The sequence below is a fragment of the Callorhinus ursinus genome, unplaced genomic scaffold (genome assembly GCF_003265705.2).
Source record: "Callorhinus ursinus isolate GAN/ISIS: 27379988/994484 unplaced genomic scaffold, GSC_fseal_2.0 scaffold5, whole genome shotgun sequence".
NCBI lineage: Eukaryota > Metazoa > Chordata > Mammalia > Carnivora > Otariidae > Callorhinus > Callorhinus ursinus.
Window position 1 is genome coordinate 54,398,226 of NW_027397067.1, and position 26,482 is coordinate 54,424,707.

The 26,482-nt window shown below is 41.7% G+C and overlaps 1 protein-coding gene across 8 annotated transcripts in view; it reads right to left on the reverse strand.

Moving 5' to 3' along the window:
• SYBU (syntabulin) overlaps positions 1-26,482 on the reverse strand; it is a 112,090-nt gene that overhangs the window by 19,956 nt on the left and 65,652 nt on the right. For 7 of the 8 annotated variants that reach the window (XM_073893112.1, XM_073893111.1, XM_073893114.1 and 4 more), the window contains one exon: positions 25,570-25,767. In XM_073893112.1, coding sequence (XP_073749213.1) covers positions 25,570-25,767 — 198 coding nt within the window. Of the gene's footprint in view, positions 1-13,821; positions 14,218-25,569; positions 25,768-26,482 lie in introns of those variants that run through there. The other variant, XM_073893116.1, reaches the window with a different exon arrangement.

A 26,482-nucleotide genomic window follows, 5' to 3' on the forward strand; every position in this document is an offset into this window, starting at 1 on the left:
CAGGAAAACCTAAATCAGGGAAAAGCAGCCCTCGAGGTGGCGGGGTGGGATCAGAGCAGGGGTGTCATTTTGCGGGAGTTAACAGGGGAGGAAGGAGGTGATGAAGGGGTGAGAGAGAGAAATGGGGACTGACAAGCCACCAACACTAAAAAGTCAGAGCAGGGCTAGCACTGAGGTCTGTGACTTTAAGTCCAGAGTATAAGAGAAAAGGAAAGGATGAGTCTTTTTTGAAGTCACCTCATCTTCCACTCCCAGTGAAGTGGTGTTGTCTGCAGGCAGTTCCAGACCACGAATGGAACAAAAACACCCACTTGCTAGGAAGAGATGACATAATCTACTACTTGCTGCAGAGACCTGCAACAATACTCTAAAAGAGCATGTTTGTTTGTTTTTTTTAAAGATCTCACTTATTTATTTATTTGAGGGAGACAGAGAGAGGGAGAGAGCTCAACAGTGGGAGGGGCAGAGGGAGAGAAGCTCAAGCAGACTCCAGGCTGAGGGCAGAACCCAACGGGGCGCTTGATCCCCAGACCCTGAGATCATGACCTGAGACAAAATCAAGAGTCAGACGCTTAACCGACTGAGCCACCCAGGGGCCCCTTGTTTTATTTTATTTTTTTTTTAACCTCACTTCGGTCAGAAGCACCATTTTCCTAACTGACTCGAAGACCTAACAGCCTTGGCTGCCCCCCTCGTCCTCCCCACCCTGTGTGCCAGCCTCTGGTGCACACCACACGGCATGTGTTCTCCACCCACAGGCTCCCCCACCCAGGGCTGTGGTGATGGGGTGCCACAATCCACATCTACACTGAAGCAGCCTCTCGTACTCGGACCCGCTCCCTTCACTTTCTCAGCAGCACTGACCTTCCCCTTTCCTATACTGGAACAGTCTGCCAGGGAGTTACATCACTGGACCTTGTCAGCACTCAGCCATGCTCCACTTCTAGTATCTTGATGTCCTTTCCCCTTCGTTCATGAATGATCTATCCCCTCTCCGTTTCTCTCTTAGAGAGAAGTTGTTTTCAATCTCTTTGCTTTTTATGAGGTGATATGTTTAGCAGCCTCAGTTACAGCTGTGTGACCTTGGCAGAGCCACATAACCTCTCTGTGCCTTGCTTTCTTCTATAAAAGGGAAAAGATAATAGTATCTATCTCATAAGAGTTGTTGAAAAATTATATAAGTTAATATATGAAAAAGTAGTGCCTGGCACTCAGTTAACACTTTAAAATACTGCCTTTATTTTTATTTTTCTTCTTATGACCACCCTCTCTGAACCACTTCTGGGTCTCAACACACGTGCGGCCAAAATCAGGGAAAAGGAGTTGGAGGAGAAACGAGGAGTGAGGGGGAGGCTGTCATCTGGGATGTGAGCAACAAAACTAGCATGAAAATAGAAGATGGTTCTGACAGAGGGTGGTAAGGATTCTTCCTCCTCCTTTGAGATTATAAATTAATGAGTAAATCCTCAGCTCTGGGCTATGTTGACTGAACTCTCCAATTTCACATGAAAGCCTGAAGCACACTACATCATAGAGACCTTCTCATAGAGGCTGTGGGCCACACACACAGTGGGAGACAAGTTCCGCAAAGGCAAGATTTCATCTGTTCTTATTTGAATGCCCCACAGCTCCTTGCACCCCTAGCAGATGTCCAGTTGAGATACTGATCCTGCCGTGAGAAAGGGGCAAATGCCTTGGCAGGGGACACAAACTTGGGTTCTAAAAGACGTCAACAAAGGGAAATATTATTTCCTGTTGGAAGGATTAAGATTCCACGGAAGAGGCTCACAGAACTAGCTAGCTTTCAAAACTACCCATGACTCTTCAAGCCCGTAGATGAGGAGCAGTGGAGACAGTCATCCAGGGTGAAGGGAGCAGCCCTGGAGGGAGAAGTGACAGCAGGGAATGAGGCAATGAAGGCAGCTCAGGGGCCAGTTAATTGAACTTCCTTTTTTTTTAAATTTATTTCTTTTTTTGAGAGAGAGAGAACATGAGTGTAGGGGGAGGGGCAGAGGAAGAGGGAGATAGAGTCTCACGCAGACTCCCCGCTGAGTGTGGAGCCTGACTTAGGACTCGATCTCACTACCTGAGATCACGACCTGAGCCGAAATCAAGATCCAACACTTGCCCGACTGCACCACCTAGGCTCCCCTAGTCGAACATCCCTCTAAGTCACGGGCGCCAAAGTTTGTGTCTGGCAACAAGTTTCTCATACTGGACACAGTCTTTTTTATTTTCTAAAATTCCTACCTTTGCTTCTCTGAGAAAACATGTCAACATGTTCCCTTCCTGAGAGAGGTGGAGATCAGAGAAGAGGAACCACGCGTTTTTCCTACCCCAGTGATACCACAGCCATGGTTTCTTCTGAAGTGACTCTGCTGCGATCTTCAGTGGCCTACTGATTCCCCTCAGTGATCTTTGTGTATAAAGAACCAACTGGACCAATGGAAATGAGAGATGGGAGAAAGTGGCAAAGACTTCAGGTCACAGTGCTGTGTGGGAACAAAGCAGGGGCCCAGAGAGTCACTTTTCATTATTTTCTCTGCAGAAAATCTATGAGTCACAGGTGCACCGATTTGGATTAATCAAATTCCTTGGTTCCTGACACACTCTCATCATTGGTCCATGCAAGACTACCTTTATTTTAGTTCTTAACTGACTGGTTTGTATGAGCCAGTAGTCATGTTTATTTCGGATTTATTTATTGTACTTACGTTTTTGTTTATTTCCTTACATTTAATACTAGAGTAAATGAAGAAACCACCACCCATCAAAAAAACGAAAACATCGACACTAACTTATATTCACCTCCTCATTCTATTCTGTTTACCATTTCCTTGCTTTCATTTTTATAAAGAATGATCACATCTATAAGTATTCCTAAAAAGTAGATTCTTTTTTGTTTTCTGTTCTGTCTTTCACTTTTTAATAAGCAGGATACCATGATCTCTATAAACTTTTGGGGTGATTTACATTCAAAATCATTTTGCTAAGATTCTCCACGTATCTGAAGTGCATTCATTTGACTGCTATATAATATTCCCTTGTATGACTTAATGCATAATTTATTTCTTCATTCTCCTGATGATGAGAAAATGAAACTGGGTTTATTCCAGTTATTCATCTAGCCAGAGTTTCCATTCTGATAAGCAACTATTTGTATTTCCAGAGGCACAAGTCTCCTTAAGGAAAAAACCAAAGGAGTGAATCCACTTTTAGGTAATATATTCCACAGGCAAAAAGAAATGCTCTACGGATCATTTGTCTTTCCATACCTTTCCCTCTCATTGTCATGGAGAATCAAAAGAGAGTCTCTGCTTTATCCTATCCCAGTTTTAGGATCCAACATGCCTAAGGTGATCCTTCATTCTTGGGTCATTCTGACCCCAACTAGCCCGAAAAGATCAGGAATTCCATGATGTTATTTTGGGTTTTGCTTAAGTTACTCCATGACCTTGCCCCTTAGCCTCAGCAATGAGACCAGCCCATGAACATGAGAAGCTGGCCCATATTTTACGAATCTAACCTCACTGAGGGAGAAAATTCTTGCTCCAGGGTGGGGACTAATGGACACAAGGGGCTTCCTTGACGCAGCCCAGAACTTGGCCAAGTACCTAGTTCTAAAGCCAAATGCTGGGTTTGAGCCATAGGTAAGGGAAATATCTGGGTTTTTAAAAGACCCCACTGTTTTGGAGAAGGGGAAGAGACCGTGTAGGAGTTTCTAGGTCAGAAAGCCACCACCCTGCTTCAGAAATGTTAAGGCTAAAGTAAAAATTTCTATCTTTTGATTTTCATCTAAGTATCTCCATGGTAGAGCTGAAGATTTGGCGCTTCCAAGTGTCTTTGTGAAGTTAGTAACTAGGTCTGTGAAGCAGGTCAGGCAATTATAGGGGTAGATTTTAAACCACCCTGTGCTCCCAAATTCACCAATCATCTCATTCCTCTAAGATGGTGGTTTTCAAAGTGTGGTCCCAAATCAGCAGCATCGGCATCACCTGGGACCTTGTTAGGAATGCAGATTCTCAGACCACACCTCAGACCCACTGAGTCAGCACTCCGAGGCAGGGGACCTTGAGATATCTGTACACTCAGGTTGGAGAAGCACTGCTCTAAGAACTCCCCCGACCGAGATCCCTCCCAGAGTACCTAGCATAATACCTGCATGGCTACTTTGAAGAAACAGAGCACAAGGCTTGACTGTGACTTGAAACAGAGCTGTACAACACCACTGCACACATTTCAGGAATCATTTTCACACATTTCACATTCAGGATGAGTCAATATCTTAATTTACTTGGCATCCATCTGAGTGTTACTAACCATGCTTCACATAACTGACAATACCATATCTCTGAGCAGTAGATAAGAACAGGGTCTGGCATTGGTAGCTTCTGAGTTCAAATATCGGATCTTTTTCTTTAATGACAACGTGACCGCAGGCAATCCCTTAATCTCTCCGCACCTGAGTTCCTCACTCCAAGAAGGGATGGAGCAAGCCTCGCAGATGGGATTGCTGTGAGAATTAAAGGACCAACTGGGAAAGACTGTAAGTGCACAAGAAATACTCATCATTGTTGTGATTGGCCTACTCTTATCCATGTGTTCGGTATGTATTGCTAAACACTTACACTGCTCTAAGAATTCTTGCATATGGGTACTATAAATGTGTTGGTTTTTAAAGTACCATGACTTAAATAAGAAGACAAAGTGTTTATTATATGACTAACCTCTAATACAGGTGACATAAGGTTTTTATAGACTACTGGGCTTCTGTCAGAAATGGTCAGAAATGGCCTATTAAGTTCACATGCTGTGCAAAGTAGTTTACATGTATTCTTATTTAATCCTCACAGAAAGCCCATGAGACAGGTACAGTTTTATTCTCATTTTACAGATGAGAGAAGGAAAGCACAGGTAACTTGCTTGTGGTCACACAGCTCATAAACGGTGCAGCTGGGATTTGAAATCAGGCATACTGGCTTGAGAAATATCTCAATAATAAATGCATCAAAATATGCCTTAAACACTAAGAATGCACACCTGCAAGGAACTTCAAGAATTGGGGGAAATACGGTTTTCTCCATAAATGTTTGCTTGCTTGCTCTTGCAAAGGGCACACTGAAACCTTTGAAAATTCATTTACAAGCAATCTGCAGCAGCAGAGGTTTTAACAAGATTATCACTGTTCTGCTCTGCTCTGCATCCCTTACGGGGAGCAAATAATTAGTGAACACAGACCACACTAGCAAGGAGACTGCTCCTTTTTTTTTTTTTTTTTTTTTTAGCATATTAACCCTTGGGGTTGAGCCATTCACGTATTTTCAACAGAGATAACAGGATTGAATCTTCAATCTTTGAAAAGTGAACATAATGTGAATGCACTTAAAAGAAGTATTGCCATTTGAAAACATCTAATAGGAAGGGGTTTTTCATGGTGTGGTCTGAGGACACCTGCATCTGAGGCATCTAGGCTATTTGCTGGGAATACACTTGCGGACTGAAATTTCTTGACATCATTCCCATAAACCACATTTTTACAAACTGTCCCCAGGTGATCTTTTACACACACTAAAGTATGAAAAACATGATCGTAAATGGCTCTTGTTTTTGATATTTAACTATAAACTGCAAGCCATCTGCTCAGAGCTGTTTAGTAACTCTGCGCTCGGTCTCCTTCTTCCCGTCCGGAAGGCTCCACACCAGGCCATCAGCATTTCTCGCCCAGAATTAACTGAAGCAGCCCCACACCGTGTCCCAGCTGCTCGGCATGGCCCTGAGCACTCCATCTTCCACAATGCTCCAGAGCATAAATCTCATTAGGTGACTTCCCTGTTGAAACCCTCTAATGGCATCCCATGTCCTTAAGATCAAGTCCAAACTCCCTGGCATAATTTACAAGCCCTTCAGAATCTCTTCAGCTGCCACTGCATCCCCACCTGGTGCAAACACCACCATTTCCTGAAGGCAGCACAACACTCTGCAGACTCCCTCAACCTGGATTAATCTCCTGTCCCTCTGGGCCTGGCTAATAGTACCTGTTTTTCAGGTCCCCAGCCTTGACCCTTAATTGCTTCAGGAAGGGAATTAGGTGCCCCTCCTTTATGCTCCTCATCCTACCCAGAATTTAAGAAGCATGCATCACATTGCGGTGTGATGCCTGCTTGCTATTTCCCAGCACAGTGTCATCTTGAGGGCTTGTTCATCCTTGTATTCCAGTGTCTAATACAGCCTTTAGCACACAGTAGGTGCTGTAGCCTTGACAGAATTCACACTATTAAAGGTCCTCCACTCTTGTCATTCAGCAGTGGTTCCTGGAAAGGCTGAGTTACCTTCTTCTTTCTCTCTCTTCAGTTGGATTGATGGTATAGTATTATTTACAAGTAGGCAAAATATTCCCTCCACTCCTATCTCCATCCCACATGCCCAAATCTCTTAAAACTCAAGTTTTCGGCCCAAAACTTGGTATGCAGAAGTCATGCAGCCTGGAAAGACCTTTGTCTTATTCATCCCTATCTCCTCAAGGCCAAGCACAGTGCCTGACACATATGTAGGCTCAGAAGAATACTTACTGAATGAGGAGAAAAAAGGTACTGAAAAAACTTGCAGATTTGACTGTGGAAATAACGCCACTAATTTTTGAGAAATTGCAAAGGAAGAGAAGTAGCAGGTTGGATATGGACAAAAAGTATACACGTGATTCAAAGCAGAGAAAAAGATAAATTCTGAAAATCACAAACTGCCAAGTTTGGCGTTGATCTGCAGTAAAACCGTAGGGGCAAGTAGGAGCCAGCAAGAGTTCACGAAGAACCAGGTACGAAAAATAGTTCTCCCTTCCTTTTCTGACAGATTTAGGATTGCAGGCTGCCACATGAATCACAGATGCGGAATTTGGTAGGCATGTCGTCAAACACTTAGAGTCTTACGAAAAGGCTGACATGCGCACTGGATGATGGCACAGTCCAGTACACAGAGGATGTTGACTAATGGATTCCCTGTCAACCTCGAGGGAAATCTCCAGTAATGTGTCACCTGACTCCTTCCTTGTCCTTAACCTACTTAACATGCTTTATTAATGACACGAATGAAAACATGAAAGGTATGGCGCTGACGGCAGACTACGGATTCCACAGGCCTTGGAGGGATAACTAATACAACAAAGGACAGAGTCGGATACTAACGTTACGAGCTGCTATTTGCCAAAAGCAGCATGTGTTAAAAACTCTACGTCTGCTATTTTGTTGAATTCTTCCTCTCAAAAACACAGGGTGTCGACAAGGAAACTGTCCTGAGCGTGATGAGATTTGCCCCAAGCCACAAGCTAGTGAACAGCAGAGCTGGCTTCTCTGACTCCAGAGTCTGCTTTCTTTTTTACCCTCTCTGCTTGGTACTTTGTGATCAGAATTCCCAAAGATCTAAGAACTGGAAACCAAGATGATAACACTCAATTTAGTCCATTTCGAATATGCGATGAACCTTGCACCTGCTAAGGCCCTGGGGGTGGCGCTGGGGAGGAGGGCCTGCAGAAGGACAAGTGCACTGCTCAAAGATCCTTTCAGGAGGTGATGAGCTCCACAGACAAACAAGGAGGATGTGAGAGGACACCATGAGTGCAAAACAGACAGAGGGGTCCACAGGGAACACAGAGGAAGAAGACATACTCCCAGCGAGGCTGAGGGGAAGCAGGGAGGGGATATGTCATGGACCAGAGGCCACTCTGGGCAGAATATGAAGAAGTGTCGGGGCTGCAGAAGGAGCAGACCTCAGGTGAAAGGGATGGTGTGAACTGAAACATGGAGGAAGGAAAACACAAGGAATATTCAGAATATACTGAACCCCTTGTTTGGCAGGAGTACAGTGATCAGACGAGATAAAGCAGCCACAAAGGTGAATTGTACCTGGAGGGCAGAAGAATGTGAACACTCTGCCAAGGGCATTTACTCTGAAGGCAAGAGGGAGGCATGAGGAGTTCGGAATGGGGTGTTGATATGAACACAGTGATGTTTTATGTGGCTATTGTGGCAGGGCAGGTGACTATTACAGGTAGGAGGTGGGTCATATAGTGAGGGGGGAGAAAGCCCGGGCGGCGGAGACCCTTTCTAGTTCTGAATCGAGTTCTTAGGTCCAGAAAATTAACTGCACTGGGTCAAAATCATTTAAAACTCCAGGTTTTAAAGGAATTTAAAACAGGAAAAATAGAAAGTAAAGGAAATGTTAACAAGCACCTTCACCTTGTGTTTGGTGCTTGACTGCAGTGTTACTGACATAAGAGAACAATTGAATGAAGATATGTATGTTTTCTGCCCAGAGTGGAAAAACAAATCAAACAGGAATTATCTCAGTCAAATGAAAGGAAAAAAAAAGTTTCTCATATTGCCTGGGGACTATGTGAAAAATTAAATAATCTAATCAGAATGGATTGAGATGCTCCAAGATCAATGCTAGATTTTAATCTAGCACTGTGCAATCAATCTTTAATGCAAATACGTTTTATTTGCAAGCACGAATGTCAATAAAATAGAACAAATAAACTGGGTAAATTCTGGCCATTCCTGGCATCTGCACAGTGGTGAAACAGAAGCAAATGGAAAAATGGAAGGCCTAGAGGGGTTTGTTTTAATCCAGGCATGTGTTCAAGGAACTACAGTGAGACTCGGGCAGAGGGAGTAATAATGTCACATGGAAATGTTTCCAGGAGAAAGCCTGGCAGCACAACAGAGGGAATTCTGGATCAGAGGATTGACTTGGAGGAGAGCAGGTGCAGGGCAGGTGGGTAGCTCCCACGCTTCGCCCAGAGAGGGCTGTCCAAGGCCCTTGCTGAGCCGAGAACCTGCCCTGGGGAGGGGACTTCATCTTGGGAGGCAGTGCTCCCACTGTGACCTTTCGTAGCTGGGTGCAGGCTGGGGAGAGAGACAAGGCAAACCAGCTCAGCTTCCAGCCACAAGCTCCAGCATTTCACCTCACACCATTGTTTATCAGTTAAAAATGATCTGCACTTTCAAGCTTCTGAACAAAATGCTTTTGAACGTCCCCCTGAGAAAGTTCTGTACTGATTCTTGTGTGTTTTTTTTAGCACTTAAAAAGAATGAAGTGCACTCACAATTAGATTATGCTCTGCACACAAATTATGTTCTGAATTTCCATGGACTTGTTTAATGGAACCTTCCCCAGGATCTCAACTCAATGTGACATCTGGCACGGAACAGACATTCCCGGGCCAACACTCTGCTTGCCCTGCTATTCTGCCCCACCCCCAGCCCTCCACAAGTTAACTTTTAAATTCAAGTGTACTCAGTGTTCTCTCTTCTCTCTGTCCCTTTCCTCCTCACCCCACAATGTTCTTTGAAAAACCAAAATGTAATGGAAAAGCAAAGCAGACCGTTACAAAAATACTGAGGCCACTCTCTTTGGGACCACTGGAGAATAACTGCTTGGTGGTAAAACAGTGTGTATGATAAGTAGGAAACGGTAGTCTGAAAACATCCCCAAACAATTAAAATAGTATGTAATTAATTTCTGTAGTCTGCATCTATAAGCACCCCAAAGAGGTAAAACTAACAAGGCTTTAAAGGAACAAGCTCACAAAAGTTGAATTCTAGTATCTCCCTGACATACAGCATCAAACGAAGATCCTCTGGGCTCTGGGGCATATCCATTCATTCACAAACATCTAGGGAGGACTAAGTTCTAGGCACTGTGCTAATTATGGAGACCATAAAAGCAAAGAAAACATGGCTTCAGGACTTCTAAACTTTACCCTTGTGTCTCCAGTATATTTTTAGGGACACATACTTAAGATGGTAAGTAAGATTGTTTTTAAAGTGCAAGGAAATGATAAAACACAGTTCAATATAGTGGTCACCTCTGGGGGAGGCAGAGAATGGGATCTGGGAGATCACCCAGGCAGCTTTGGGGGTGGTAATTATAAAAGTGGAAGGTGGGTCACAAATATTTGCCTTATTATTATTATAGTGAACGGCTTACATGTGTGTAATATATTCTTGTATGCATCACACTGTATACATAATATTAAAAAGAAATAGGGAAGCAGCTAAAATGAATTTAAAATAAAAGATAATAAAATGATAAGGGAAGAAAGAAAACATCATCCGTGTTCTAGAAAGGCTCACACCCCAGCAGAAGAAAGAGCCATCTAAAAAATAATTATTAAATACAACATGGTTACCATAACAATAGAAATAAAAAAACTCTAAGGGGTACATAGTATTTAAATTAATAGCAATGGCATGTGAAATTCAGATACCAAAGTGTCTTTGCATGGAAGAGCTTGGTTTAACCCTTTGTAAGTGTCAGTACAGTTTCCACCCCCCCATGCCTTCCAGACTCCCAAAGTCTGGGTTCCACGGTCCTCCTCTGCACACTCATGGGACCCTGCACTTCCCCCAGGAACATGTTACACTTGTTACAGGGGGCCCCATGTTTACTATTACATCCCAGTACCTGGCTCACTTCCTGGCTCATCAATAACTACTTGTTGGAAAAACAAATGAGTAGCATTACTGGTTCAGTTCTGTTAAGTGGTGGCTGAGCCTGAAGTGAAAAGGGAAGGGTGAAAATGAAAAGCTGGAGACTCCCATGGAAAATTCAAGAATGCCCCAGCTTTATACAGACAAAACTGCTTTACAATCCCTGGTAAGCGAGGCTTGGCCGGGTACGACACTTACAGATCCTAACCCACTGCTCCGTATGCCCTAGAGCTTCTCAGCCTGTGGCCTGGATCCTTCCCTTCTTCCCTTAACTGAGGGGGAAAGCATTGGATGTCAGGCTGTATCAGGTTCAGGCATAGCCTTCATCTCTCAAGAACAGTCAGGCCCGCCCATAGTCTCGGCAGAAATCAGATCTTCCTGGCAGAGGCTTGCAGAGCCTGCCTATCTCAGCCACAGGGGTGAGTACAAGAAGCCAAACACTTAGGAAGATCCAGTTTCCCTGAACAGTGCTGCTGCCCCACAAGCCAAGGAAGCATCCCTCTCTCTGAAACCACCACCAACTCCCTCTGCTGAAAAAGGACTCAGCAAACAGAATGGGGAGCTCAAAATGCTCCTCAGAGGTCAACAAAAGGATGGGACCCCCAACTCATGCCTGATGCACCAAGTGCCTACCGAACACTCAACAAACTGTGCATCACAGAGCATGGGACTGCGTGAACGATAACAATGGAAAAGAAAGTGGGGCATTGTTTTGGTCACAGACCAGCACGGTACAGATAAAAGGTCACCATGTTGGCAGGGATGTTGCTATGGATTTACTGTTTGCCTTGAAGCATTACAACAGAAGGCTTATTCTAGCTACCTTATCTGAGTGATACTGCATATGAAATTATGTTTAGCATAATATATTAGGTATCTATTTGGACATACGTTGATTCTCAAGTTCCCAAACTCCAGAGAGCTCATTTTAAATCACATCATAAAAATGTCTTCCCCTTTTTTCCATTCAAGTGAATTGGTATAGTCCTTGTTCCACACGCCACGTTCTTTCCAGGGCAAACAGATGGAAAGAGAGGATATGCCAGAAAGAAGAAATGGAAAATGAAAATGACATAAAAATAAAAATAAAGTTGCAAAATGTAATTTAGGTCAACTCCTCATGCGTTTTTAAAATCAGCACCAGCAGGCTCTGCGCATAGGGCTTTATATATATATATATATATATATATATTTTGGCTCAGATGGGGCCTATTTTTATACAGATTAATCAATCATTTCCTCTCCCATCACTCCCCAAACTTTCAACTTAATGAAACTGGTCTCTTTTCAAAGTATGTCATTTGCTGCACTCTGAACGGAAATCCTTTCAGGAAAGGAAGTGAGCTTAAACTTTGAACCTAGATTTTTAACTGTCATCACATTTTTAATTTATTATAAATATTAACAACTTATGCTACGGCTTAATCCCTTTTATCTAACAAATCCATTATGGAATGCTACCATATCCATTAGTGGCAGCAAAATGAGTGGGTAAACATTTGATTATATGTATGTGTAACCATTTAACAAAAAGAGAAAGGCATGCATTGGAAAAGAGAAAACAATTACATACATCTCACATTTTGTTAGGCACATCATTATGTACACTGAATGCCATAATTCCCAGCAGAATACCAAGCACATAGTTAGGTTCTTAGTAGTAAGTATTTGATAGAAGATTTGATAGGCTGAATGGAACCAAACTAAAGAATTGTGCAGGCTCTGAGCTATAGCCTTCCTTAGCTACAGAGCACTGCAAAAATGGTGACGGTGCTGCTCACAGGAACTGTAAGACAACAGCTAGTATTTTTTGTTTGCCATGTGCCATTGATTACGTCACTGAATTTTCAGAACAGCTTTATGTCACAGGCACTATTATTATTCCACTCTACAGATGAGAAAACAGTCTTAGAGAGGGGATTCACCCATTTTGAGGTGGAAAAAAATCCTACATTATGCTGGTTTGCAGAGATGGGCAGGAGAATTTATCACAGACATATTGGGATGGGGAAATGGGGCCTTATGCTACCAGTTGGCTGAAAAACATCAGGAAAAGTGTCATCAACATTGTTTCCATGTCTCCAAAACCATGATCACAACCGAGCTCATCATGCCCCCTTATTTGTCTGTTGTTCCTTTGAAAGTTGGAAATTATATTTATAAAATATTGAGGCAATGACCTAAAGCCTGACCTCAGTGACAAAGTCAGATGCAGACAAGTCACACACGGTCCATTTCACATTCTAAAAGGGTGGTACCTTTTCACCATTTTGGGCAGTTAAAATTGAGGCATGACTAACAGTTGTCCTTTGCTGAATGGTCGGTCATAGTATAGAAAAATAAGAGAAACTTACAATCTAGCATGATATTCTGTGCTCACTCATATGTGAATGAAACTGAATTTCTCTTATACCACATAACATGTGTTGTGCTTTTTGTTTAGAGCTGCCTGATGCTGCTATCGACTGTGGATAGTCTAAAAATCTAAATTTTACACAATTTCAAAGCTATTGAACTACAGTTAGGCTTACCATATGTAAAGTCTTTCTTTGTTTCCACTAATTAATTTCAACACCACAGGCATTAATCATTTGCCCACCAGATGAAAATCGCTTTAAGATGACTCATGTGTTTTACAACACTGCAAACCCAACCCGTATGTTCTTGGAATGCAGAGTAAAGAGGAAGTGTTAGATCAAATCAGTTAATAAAAAAAAAAAAAGAACACTCTTCCACATCCCAATTCCATGAACACAAAGAGTTTCAGAATTTCTACTCGATGCTACGTGAGAAAAGTAAATTAAAACTGGTCAGAGATGTGCTCTGAATAATTTCCATGAACCCGCAGACATGAGCACATGAGCAAGCTCTCTCTTGATAATAAATACATCGCATCTCGGCCTACACAGAGGCCTGCTGCAACTATGTACGGTGCCAATTAGCATTAATTGTGGTTGCGATCATCTATTCCCATAGCACAGGACTGAGTAAAGGCCAGGCTTTGCATTTACAAACACAGCATGCAATGCTCAGAGTTAGATGAGCATTCTAAAATGTAAAAGTCCACGGTCAATTTTTCTCGTTTTGGCTTTAAATTGCACAGACTCACAGGTGACAAGGGGTATTTAAAACAATAGATGTGTATGTGTGTGTGTGTGTTTAAAAAGTTTAGTTACAGACTTTGCATTCAGAATATCTGAGAGGCAGAGTTGAAAATTTGTTTTCAGTCTACATTTTTAGTCTGCCACAACTAACTTTACACACACATCCATACACAAAGACCATACCCTCTGTGATTCGATATAATTATTTACTTACTGTGACTAATGCTACTTACTTAGAAGGTTAGCTCCGTAGACTTTCATGGCAAACACTCCTCTGCAAACAGCCTCCCGCCACAGGCTGGGGGTATGTCTTGTGCAGAAATACAGTATGAGCAGCTCATCTCTCCACGGAGTACAGTCTCAGAGTGGGGTATCCATGGAGACAGAACCTCCTCCATGTGCAGGGCAAGGAAGTTACTCTGCTGGGCACCATAGCAACAGGAGGCAGAGGGATGCCTGGCCTATCAGGGAAGAGCAGAGGAGCTTCTCCCTGGTGACTGCAGCATTTCAAATGAAACCATCGCCCTCATGAATGGACACAAAGCATTTAAAGAAATACCAAACTGTCAAATAGAAGGAAATGCCTACACAACAGTCAGGGCTAATCCTCTGACAATGTTGGAGCTAAACGCTTGGGCTTTCTACAATGGTAATATCCCAATGGGCAAGGAAGAAATCACTGCAAAACCCCACACATTCCTAAATTTAATGGCAAGCATGTGAAGCTTTGGGAAAAAAAAATGCTTGGTGTAGTCCATGAATTCCAGCTACTTAAATATGCAAGGCACTTCACAGTGCTGCCCAAGAGAGAGGAACAGGAGAGATCTGTTGTTCTGAAGGGAGAAAAGGGAATCAAGGACTCTCTGGGACAACCTCAGCATAGTCCTTCCAAATGGGTTTGCTTAGAGTAAACACATTTATTAAGCTTCCACCAAAACCCTCCATTATATCAGAACAATTCTTACAAAAGAGGCATCTGTGATAAAACCAGACCAATGCAGAGGAGATGGTGAGTGGACATTCAAATGCCTTAATATGTGCTATATGTCAACTTTCCCCATTTCTTATTTAATGGCAATAATGCCAGTAATCATTTATGGAGCACATACTGTCTACCAGGCAAACACCATCACTACAAACGCAGCTTCCTGCCAAATACTGACACTGGTTTTTGCAAAGATACATGATGTACATATTTACCTCTGAAGCTGTGCTAACTGGTAAAATTTCCCCACTTCTTATTTAATAGCAATGATGCCAGGGATCAATGATTGAACACATACTGTCTACCAGGCAAACACCATCACTACAAACACAGTACTAACAATGCTTTTTGCAAAGATACATGATGTGCATGTTGGCCTCCTAGTGTGTGCAGTATGCATATGCTTTGCTATATACCCCACATTTTATGATTCTCACAGTAACCTGCAAAAGCCAAGTATTAATTATTCCTCCATATTACAAAGAAAAAGAAAAGATTTTTTTTTATGTTACAAAAGAAACTCTTCTGCCCACTAACTTCTCTTCCCCCACAGCTCTGCAGGTGGCCTGGTCCACCCTATTCAGTGTCTAAATATAAAGTGATGTAACCCTCCTCCCACAATTACCTCTCAGAAAAGAAGAAACTCCATATATTAGAGTCTTTCCAAAGCCTCTTATTACAGAGCTCTTGCTCATAATTACCTTCTTTGAACAAAAAGTGCCATTTGAAAAAGAGACATCAGTCAGAATTGACCTCAATCTGTGCAGTTTGGGCTGTCTTTGGAGGTCATCTGATGAGATTGTTTAAAACGAAGGAGGCCAAGAAAATAAAAAAACAAAACAAAACAGATTTTGTAACTCCTCGGACTCTTCCAGCCTTTAAAAGAACATTTTAAATAGCAATATAGTCGATGGTTAAATTGTACAGGTCACAAAAACCCGTATCCCTTGCAAACTGAACTCAAGAACCAAGTAGCTTCAGATAGTGAAGGATATTTATACAGATCCACAGGAAAACAGAAAAACCAGCTGTCCCTTTGCTGCACAGCGGATGCTGTGACAACCTGCAGGTTATCCTCCAGTGTCTACCTTCATTCTCCCCTTCTTCCGCCGTAACAGCTGCCTATTTGACTAAAGGTCCTGGGATATAATTGCAAATGACTTCCGTGTCCTGACCTTAAAATGACTGAGTGCCCCTTGGTCCCTTTCCCCCTTCCCACTGCCTGGTGGATGACAGCCAACCTGACATAGCTGCCTACCAGCCTGGATCACACAAATACCTTTTGTTTAGCAAAAGACAAACTTCTGTCTGGTTTTAACCTCTGCATTTTAGAGGTTTTTTTTTTTTTTTTTTTTTTACAGTAACTTAACTGCTACCCTCACAACACTTGTGGGCTTAAAAAAATATCCAACGAGAGCACCAGACATGGATTCAAAATTGCTTCATATCAAACAAATTGGATGAAAGTGAAAATGATGTGCTTTAGAAAAGTCAGATGAGTTGAAAAGTAGCTCTAGGGGTGAGAACAACTGAATAAAAAATTTTATATTAACCATGAATACAAAAATCAATCTTTGTAGGGGCGCCTGGGTGGCTCAGTCAGTTAAGCGTCCGACTCTTGATTTCAGCTCAGGTCCTGAACTCAGGGTTGTGAGACGGAGCCCCCCATTGGGCTCTGCACTCAGTGGGGAGTCTGTTTGGAATTCTCTCCTCTCCCTCTCCCTCTGCCCCTCCTCCCACCACTCCCACGCTCTCTCTCAAATAATTCTTAAAAAAAAATCAATGTTTCTAAATTAACAATATAGTATAATTAAGTACATTTAACTAAGATAACAAACTAAAAAACCCATCAGATACTATTTCATCCATATCCCTAAAGATTTACTCGAGCAAGCAAACGAAACAAAACTTTTTTATTATCATTAGGGAAATGGGGGGACATTATATTCGGTCATATACACTGTATCTCTATACTTTTCTCTGTCTCCACTGCCTCCTTAGGTTGGCCATCTAAATGCAGTGTACCTGCTTCCTGATAATCCAAGCTCCACAGAGCAGCCAGAAGGATCTCGAATATTTACCTTAAATTATGTCTCTCTTCTTAAAAACGCTCCAATGGCTTTCCAGTACTCTAACAATACAGACCTCACCTGCTACCCCTCTTTACCTTCTCAACTCACTGCCCCACCCACCCCTTACCACCCTCCCTAAACATGAAGGAATATGCTAAGTTCTCAGCTCAAATGTAATTGCCCCAGACACTCCCTTGCCTCATCCCCAGTCACTGTCTATATAGCATTATCTTGCTTTGCCTGTCATTATCTGAACTCATCTTGTTTGTCTGCTTGTCTATCAGCCCTCTCCCCATGTTGAAGGCAGACTCCATGAGAACAGGTATCTTGTCTGTTTCTTCCCTCTATCCTTAATGCCTAGAGCAACGGCGTCAGCACAGAGTAAATGCTTAATAACTGTTAGTTGAATGAATGAATGAATGAATGAATGAATGAACGAATGAAAGAAAGCAAGCTAGTCAATGTACAGCCAGAATTCAAACCTAGGTTTAACAGAAACCTCTTATATGTGATAAAGTGAGGGTTTCCTTCCTTTCCTTCACTTAGACTAGGGCACGGACATCACCTTCCCACAATGCCATAAACATTCCAGCCCGTGCATCTCCAAGTATAAGCCCACCGCAGCCAGGTTCCTGAAGCCATACCTCAGTTAACCATGACCTGCATCCTTGGCTGCTATCAGATACGAGCTTAGGGGGTAGAAAATGTTAATGTAGTGAATTACCCAAACGAACACACTATGTGGTTCAACACATAACTTTTTGTCAATAACCCTGCTGTAAACCAAAAGGCCACCCAACAAATTATACCAGCAAAGAAGACAGAGAGGTCAGGGTATTTACCACTCTGGCTCTTTTCCTGTCCGGGGCTTCATTCCTCTACCAAAGTGCACAGCTGCTTCACACAAGGCCTCAGAATTTTCTCCCTCTGTGTTCTGGGCAACTCTACCCTCCCCTCAGCCCTTGAGGATATGGGACTGGCTCCAAGCTGTTGCCAGGGCCAAGCATTTCACCATGCCTTGTTGGATTCCCTTAATTATGCCCATTGCATGCAGACAGTCCCTTCGATAAACCCACCTCAATTAGTACAAAAAAAAAAAAAAGGTCCAATCTATGGGGGCCTGGGTGGCTCAGTTGTTGGGCGTCTGCCTTCGGCTCAGGTCATGATCCCAGGGTCCTGGGATCGAGTCCCGCATCGGGCTCCCTGCTCGGCGGGAAGCCTGCTTCTCCCTCTCCCTCTGCTGCTCCCCCTGCTTGTGTTCCCTCTCTGGCTGAGTCTCTCCCTGTCAAATAAATAAATAAACTCTTAAAAAGAAAAAGGAAAAAGAAAAAAAAAAGGTCCAATCTAAAGCATATGTCTGCATGATTTATAACTCTTGGTTTCCAAGTTTATGTATAAAATAAGTTTCTAGGTTTATTTCTCTTATGCTGGCAGTCGATAAATATGTTTCACGGTGGGTGTGTGGTCTGCTGGAACGTCTGCCATGTATGGGAGACCAGTAATGCTTCGTTCTCAATACGTTAGAGCACTTAGTAAGCATTTGGCAGGCCCCCAAACCAGTGGCTTAGAACACTGTACATGCAATAAATCCTACCAGACCCAGAATTTGGATGGCAGTCACCTTTGGGAAGAAGAGGATTATAATTCACTAATTCTTAGGCAAAAACCATTAACGGACCATTTGGCACCATTACATTGATCGGGTGCACCATGAAAAGCACAGATGGGAGAAAGGCATTGAGTAAATATGTAACCCTGCCTTAAAGGTAAACCCTTCAGTCCACTCATCACATTTAAGCTTTATTTTACTGGTCTGGTGTCTGTTGGGGAGAAGTGATAGATTGTACAACAGTCCACCACAAAACATTCTCGGCATTATCCTTGGTGAACATTCTTTCGCTTGGGGGAAGAAAGTTTCAGAGACCCATTTCAGTATAAATGCAAAAGCTCTTGTTTAAATTGACAAAGTCTAATGATCTCTGCTTAGGAAAGTATTCATGATATGCAGGGTAGCACAATAAACATCTTGACAAGTAGGAAAGGACTAGTGTATGATTAAGTGGAGAACACTGAAGACCTTATCATTCCTCTGATGTTCATATCCTCAGAGTTTATTGATCTGCCCCGAAACAGTCTTATGTGTTCAATTCTGTGGACTTTTATTGAAGTTACACTGAGGTTCATTGACTTTGTTATCAGCAACAGCCAGCATAATCTACATATGGGCTATATCAGCTAATTTATGAAAATTAGTAAGAATTTTTAGGGCTCTACAGACATTAAAGAAAAATAATTTCCGTCTTATTCATCACATCTTTCTCAATTGTCATGCTCCCTTATTGTAATTAAAATTATTCCTTTGAAGGCGGACTTTACAACCAGTGCCATGGTTAAGAGTTAGTAGCAAGACTGCCCTGTTTAAAATCTGCTTACAAGCTGTGCTACCCTGGATAAGTTACTTAACTTCTCTGTGCCTGAGTTTTTCTATCTGTAACACAGGGGACAAGGGTATCCTTTTCTCCCATGGATGTTAGGATTAAAGAGTGACATGCTTGGACTTTTGCTGGGGACAGTTAGCGCTCCATAAATGTTTGCTAAAAATTTTTTTAAAAAAAGATTTTATTTTTTTTAAGTAATCTCTACACCCAACGTGGGGCTTGAACTCACAACCCTTAGATCAGGAGTCGCATGCTCTAGGGCGTGAGCCATCCAGGCACCTCTAGCTAAAAAATTTTTAAATCCAATTTCAGAGAGTTATTCAAGCCCCACAATTATATCCAATATGCCCTTCCAGATATTTTCATAAGGTTTTCAGTATCTAAAATACATTACAGCCTTTATTTGAGGCTGGGCTATGCTGCTGCAAGACCTTTGATTGTAATTATAAGCTATTAGAAAAATACCACCTTGCCAAGAAGGCTGGAAGTTTCCATAGAACCAAAATCTTTTAGCACTAAAATTTTAATTTTTTCCACTCTATGAAAATATTTCTAAAATGCTTGAGACATTTTTCTGCCCTCAGACACATCAGTTTCTGCCGACTCCACCATCACAATGACTCAGTGTGTTTCTAGAACATTAATTACTGCACAAAGTGCTACAAAGCACTTAAACACTTAGAGGCCACTGTGCTTTTTAGCGGTCTTTTGTGTGCTCTTTCATATTTTCCCATCTCTTCGTTGTCAAGCCATCAGCCGTCACTTCATACTGTTGTCAGTGTCCTCCTGGAGCAAACACTGCTCCCATTTTATGTGAATTAGGAGCCCAGGACATGCTAGAATGCTGTTTCAAATAAACACAGGTTCTGTCTGAGAGTTTTAAAGGGTTTCCTTGTAAAGAAAGTGCATGGAATTTGTGACGTATATTTTAGGAGCTACAAAGGACCACTATGAACAATTTACTGAGGAATTATTCTGTGGCAGGTCTAACAATGGGCACTTTACATTCGTTAGTTTATTTGATCTTCGAAACAACCCATTCTACAGATGCTGCATACGAGGTTTCGGGAAGATAACAAGCAGTTGAAGAACACATGGTTATAAAGTGGTGGCATGAAGATTTGAACCTAGTATGTTGGACACCGGAGTCTGGTGGCTCTGACACACACTTTTCCCCCCAAGGACAAGCCAAGCTGAGTAACCTGGGGAAGAAGCTGTGCATGTCTCCGCTCTCAACTCCCCTCTAGGTAGCTCATGTTATTTTAAGAATGGTTTCTCTCAGGTAAGTTGTCTAGCTCTCTTTGATCTCACCTGACTAACTCTGAAGTGAAAGCAAGCTCGTGATAAGCACAAGAACATCTGTAGCTATCCGCTGTGTGAGAAAGAGCCTCTATCTACAACAGGAACCAGTGTCGATTAATTGCTAACCTAGTTGGTGCCTTCTGAGTTTTCTAGCATATGCCTTTGAATGTGGGAAATAGCCTTTTTAAAAAGTAACCAGGCCTCTGTTATTGTTGTGAGGTTATTATAGTTCATCTGGCCAGGTCTCCAATTGCCTTAGCCCGGTGGTGTCAGATGACAAGGGAATACTATCTTAGTTTGAATGTTGATGGCACACAGTGACATCTTTCAAATGCAGATTTCAACATTTCAGTTTCTAAAAGTGGATTTCTTTTAAATTATAGTGACCCTAACCATTTGCTCTTTATCTGTCTCCTCGATCAGCCGGTGTTTTTTTTCTCCCTTTCTTGTCTTCCGATTATTTGTTTAAATCATGTAATTGTTTCCCCAGCTCTCCATCAAGCCTTGTGGTGAAAGAATTCAGTATTTCTTTCTGTAAAATAATGACACCAGGTCTTTTTCTTCCCTGGACTAAGCTACACCAAGTAGTAAACCCACATTAAAGGAGGCCCAGGAATGTCATTTAATGTACTGGTGCAGTAATGCAGTCAGGCCTTGCAGGTCTGGGTGGGAACGTCAGGAAGACTGCAGGCCAAACTTGACCAAACTGCACCTGGGAGAAGGATTGTTTCCACCGTGGATTCCTCAGAGCTCCCAGACGGAATGCCTTCATTCCTTTCCTCCTGATCGGCACCATAGGCCAAATTTATCACACGGTATTCTGCTTCCGTTATAAGCTCCCTAAACGCAGGGCTGACCCTGAGGTCTTCTTTGCCCTGTCTCTCCGACGCTCTTCCCATGCCAAACACAATTCCTTGTATATGGTATACACTGTGTTTCTCATTTAAGTATTTACTGGACACCAAGTTTATGACAGGCACTGTATCAGGCTCTGGAAATTCCATCTTGAGTGTTTCCTGAATTGACTGGTAGATAAAAGGAAACCATGAAAATGCAAAGCCATTATCCAGCTGGACCGTAGGGATGTTTTCTTTTGCTCTTTGGTGGCAATTTTTAATTAAATCTGCATAGGCATTAAGTGATGGAAGCCAAAGTGACAGAAGGCTCACCACCTCTGAGAAGCTCCTGAACAAGCCCTGCCTGAGGCCCTGCCTGAGGAAGGAAGGTCTCGCACGCTGTGTGCACATGGTGCCCAGTTGGCAAGGTGCAGGCTTGCTCAGCCCAACTTCCTAAGCTTTTCCCAGCATCCTGTGACAGATCTTCCTTCTCCTTCTGCATCAGATGCTCAGTGAGCATCTTAGCTCTTTATCTGAATGACTAAAGGGGCATTTCAAGAACTCCTTTTTGAGGTGAAGAGCAGTTTTCCAGAATCTAGAACAACGGACCTAAAATTAAATGGGCTTGGGTTATTTAACGTTGAAGAGGCCCAGAACATCCGTATAAGAGACACTAATTACTTGCTATTTTAATAAACTGGTATTGGTTTTAACGAGTTGATTTATTTTAAAAAAAGTAGAGCGCACACAGAGAGCTGAGGATGGGTTTGGGCTGAGGGGAGCCGGTCACTTGGGGCTGGGGAGGAGGGAGAACATTTTAACCTGAGAGCATTATCTTCTTGTGGTTTAACAGATGATGTCTCTGCATTTTATAAATTGTGGAGTCATCTGGGGGCCTCATTTCCAGGATTTCCTCTCTTCATATTTATGAGACTGACAGGTCTATTCTGCTGAAAGTTCAGAGAACTATATGTCATGGTGCAGATTTTTCTACAAAGAGCTTACTGTACAGAACTGGGTCCTCCTCAAAAGCTCGAGCAACTTTTTCATTGATGACATTAGGAATTTTAGGCAACTAAGAAAGAAGCTTTAGGGATCCCTTCGACCTTGGTTAAATGCAAATAAATAAAAACACCACGTGGTAAAGGCTGCTTAGGTGATATGTATGCTTATGAGCAAGGAAATCAGAATTCTGGTGACAAAAGTTGGTGTTTGACAAAAGTGATGTTTCAGGTTCTGCCTCTGGGCAAGGGTCATTAAGTTAGGATTCATAATTTCTAAGAAAGGAGGTCCAAAAAACCTCAGAAACAGTAAGTGATATTTTGTGTGTATGGGTATTTTTCCAGAGCATGGTTTCATGGCCTTCATGATTCTCAAAGGATCCATGAATTAAAACAACACAAAGAACTGTTCTTGTTTTCTCCCATTTTTCCGTTCTTCCTTCCTTCTTTCCTCCCTCCCTTCATTTTTTGTCTACATTTTCTTCAGGATGACCTAAGGCCTTAAACATGCTCAGCAAGACAAGTGGCTGATCCTTAGCAAGTTGAGTACCTACTGTAGGATTAAGGACTTGCTCAGTGTGAATTCTGCACACACACAAAGGGTTTTAAGCCTTATGTTAACATTTGATTATTTCTCTTATGATTATTGAAACAAGGAAGGGCAATGATAATCTTAACTTCCATTTAATCTTAGTTTGTTCTTGCTGCACCATACCTGTCTCCTGTATCCCTGCTTCCTTTGTATTGTCACCACTGTAAAATGTTTTTGGAATAAGGCGGGAGGTGGGGCGTGGGAAACCAAAATGAAATAATTTTAAGTTGCATTCAAACCCTACAATACCTGCACAGTGAAGTCACACTTTCTTTGCAATTCATGAAGCTGGCATTCTTTCCCGCACCATTTTATCTTTTCAATCCCACAGCCTACCTTTGCTGTCGAGCCCCCACAATGCACTGGACTCTGTGTGGTAGGAATAGAAAGGGGATGACAAGGCTCCTGCTCTTAAACTTACATCCCATATGTTAGAGAAACAGATTCTACTGGTGAGTACTCTCAGGTTAAAAGAAAATTGAGAAGATTTTTCCAAAGAACATGTACAAATGGCCCATAAGCACATGAAAAGATGCTCATTGTCATCAGCCATTGAGGAAATGTAAATCAAAACACTATGAAATACCACCTCACACTCATGAGAATAAGTATAATAAAAAAGACAGTAACAGCCGTCAACAAGGATGAGGAGAAAGTGGAACCCTCATACGTTGCTGGTGGGAATGTAACATGGTGCAGTCATTTTGGAAAAGTCTGGCAGTTCCTCAAAGAGTTCAGCGTGGTTACCATATGACTCATCAATCTCTTACCTAGGCATATACCCAAGAGAACTGAAAGCATATTCACAAAAAACTTTTCCATGGATGTTCACAGCATCATTATTCGTAAGAGCCAAGAAGAAGAAACAACACAAATGTCCATCATCTGTGAATGGATAAACAAAATGGGGGGTATAACCACACCAAGACAAGATGTTAATAAAGAAAAAGCTGGAGGTAGCAGTGCTGGAGAGGTATGTGAGAACTCTCTGTACTCTCCATTCAGTTGTCATGTAAACCTAAAATTGCTCAAAAAAAAAAAAAAGTCCATTTTAATGTGTGGTACAGCCATACAATGGAATAATATGGAGCCATAAAAATGAATGAAATTCAAATGCATGCTACATTGATGAACTCTGAAAACATTATGCTAAGTGAAAGAAGCCAAATATGAAAGGCCACATACTGTACGATTCCATGTCTATGGGATGTCCAGACTGGGCAGGTCCACACAGAGAGAGGTTAGTGGTTGCCAGGGACTGGGAGGAAGGGAGAGTGGAGAGGGGCTAATGGGCAAGGGGCTTCTTTTGTGGGATGATAAAAATGTTCTGAAATTAGATTTTTTTGAATAAACTTTTTCAAAACTATAATTTTTGAATATACTACAAACCAGTGAATTGTATACTTTAAAAGGGTAAATTTTATGGTATGTGAATTGTATCTCAATTTAAAAAAGAACCACTGAGCTGAAGGAGGGAAGGAGGCAATTCTCGTTCTTGGGTACACAGGTAATGGTTTATTTGTTGGCTCTAATCACATGATACTCTTTAACTCACTGTCTCCGTCTCAGGTATTGAAGGTATCCAACACCCTTTTTACAATAACCATTTTTCTCTTTTATATGCTGGCTTCCCCACTGTGTATCATTCCCTTTCTTTTTCATATTATTTCAAAGCAAAGGACTGTTCACAAATTCATCATGACTACCGTTTATCAGGAGCCTAGGAACGAGGGGATTTCCTTCTCACACAGTTTAAGTTTTACCCTGAGACTAGACAACATTGTCTTTGGTTGACCAAAAGCAAGATGAAGAATAATCCATTAAGATATGCTGTGCAAATCAATTATTCAGGAAAAACAAAAGCAGACAGAGATGCAAGAGGACACAGGACCAAGCCTTGGCTCCATTGAAAAAAACCGTCTATAGCTCCTTGCACAATGATACCATCACCAAAAAAATGAGAAGACAAACGTTAAGGAATGAGGACTCATGAAAGTCATTAATCTGTCCTTTCAGGCTCATAAGTATGTACAGCATTAACTGTGGGTATTGAAGAAAATAATGCAATATACAGGCTGTCTCTCAATGTCAACGCTCAGGGTCTTTTACTTAAAAGTTATAACTTTAGTTTTATTAAAACTATACTTGCTCATATACTGCATATATTTCTGGGATATAAAATATTTATTTATATACTGCCAATTCTGGGAATTGACATTTTCTGGCGTTCATGGTATCTTATGCAACAAAAATCTCCATTTCGTCTTATATTTTGTAACTGTTGAACATCTATGTGTATACATATAACATCATACTCATATTTAATTCTTTAAAAGCAAATAAAATCACTAGGTTAGTCAGTCTGCTCACCTATAGATTCCCATCAAGATAACCTGTTCTTTTCATAATCTGTGGGCACTTTAGACAGTACCAAGTAATTTCTTAGTAAAATTTATGCTAGAATTACATAGTTTAAATGTCTGTTAGACCATCCACTTTACATTTCTCCAACTTTGCTCCTTTTTCTATGCCTCTATAATGCACATACATCCCTATCTTATTCAATTATTAACCATCAGTACAGAAAACATTCCACTCTCTGCCCTACCTCCCTAAAAAAAGGAAGATGTTTCTGGGTACTGAAACAGCATCAGTACTGTATTCCCTGTCCTGATATACAGGCTTTTCATTTCAAATGTGAAATCACTCCAGTCATAACTGTTCTAAGAAAAGTATGAAGAGTGAGTGCGTTTACCTGGCTTTACAAGGCCTGACTTTGGTTCCTTCTTATATCGAGATGACTGGATGCTTCCTTCACCAACCATTCCAACTGTGCATTTCTTTCTGGAAAAGTCTTCATCACTTCCAGGGCAAAAGCCAACAGGGCTGTTTCCAGTATCAGAGGGCGTCTTTACAGGAGACACTGACTGGCTGCTAGGACAGCCTGTGTCATCTGGAAGACAGGATTCAGTAAGTGTTTAATGAGGAGGAAATCAATGATGGCAAAGAGAAGCCATGCAGACGCGCACTCACACAAAACGTACTTTGCTTATGAGGACCTGGGTAGACGCCTGCGGATGCCTCGCCTTTTATTTTCCATATTTTGGCCAATTTTGTTAACAAAGAAAATAACGGGTATCATAAAACATATCTTAAAGCAAAACCTTCTAAGCTTTTTGGACCACAAATATTTCCGTAACTTTCATGCCAACACTTAAAGGTTTGTCTGTTTTAACACTTCAGGGAGTATATTTTTGGGTCAAAATTGTTCGTAGATTTTTTTGATGCAGTTAGTAATAAAGAGTTCACCACAGCAAACCAAGGGCATTACTGTGAGTAAACACATACAACTCTTCAGAGTTGTTTGTGTTAGGAAAAAAAAGTTACTTGAATATTATTGACCACACCCAGTTTTTGATCACTTGGCCCATCAACTGGTTAACAGAGTTTAATAGATAAGAGATCTGGCTTTTGAAGTTCAAGGGAGCAGGAAAAAAGTTTTTTTTTTTTTATTAAGTATCCTGTTTTATTAGCATACATACCCACCCCAAAATATATCAATCCAGTATCTTGCTGTCTGGGATAAACTGATAAAATGAAAATGATATTCAAATTAGAAATATCCCCTTAGTTTTCAAGTTATAGGTTATTACTATGGTCATTATTAT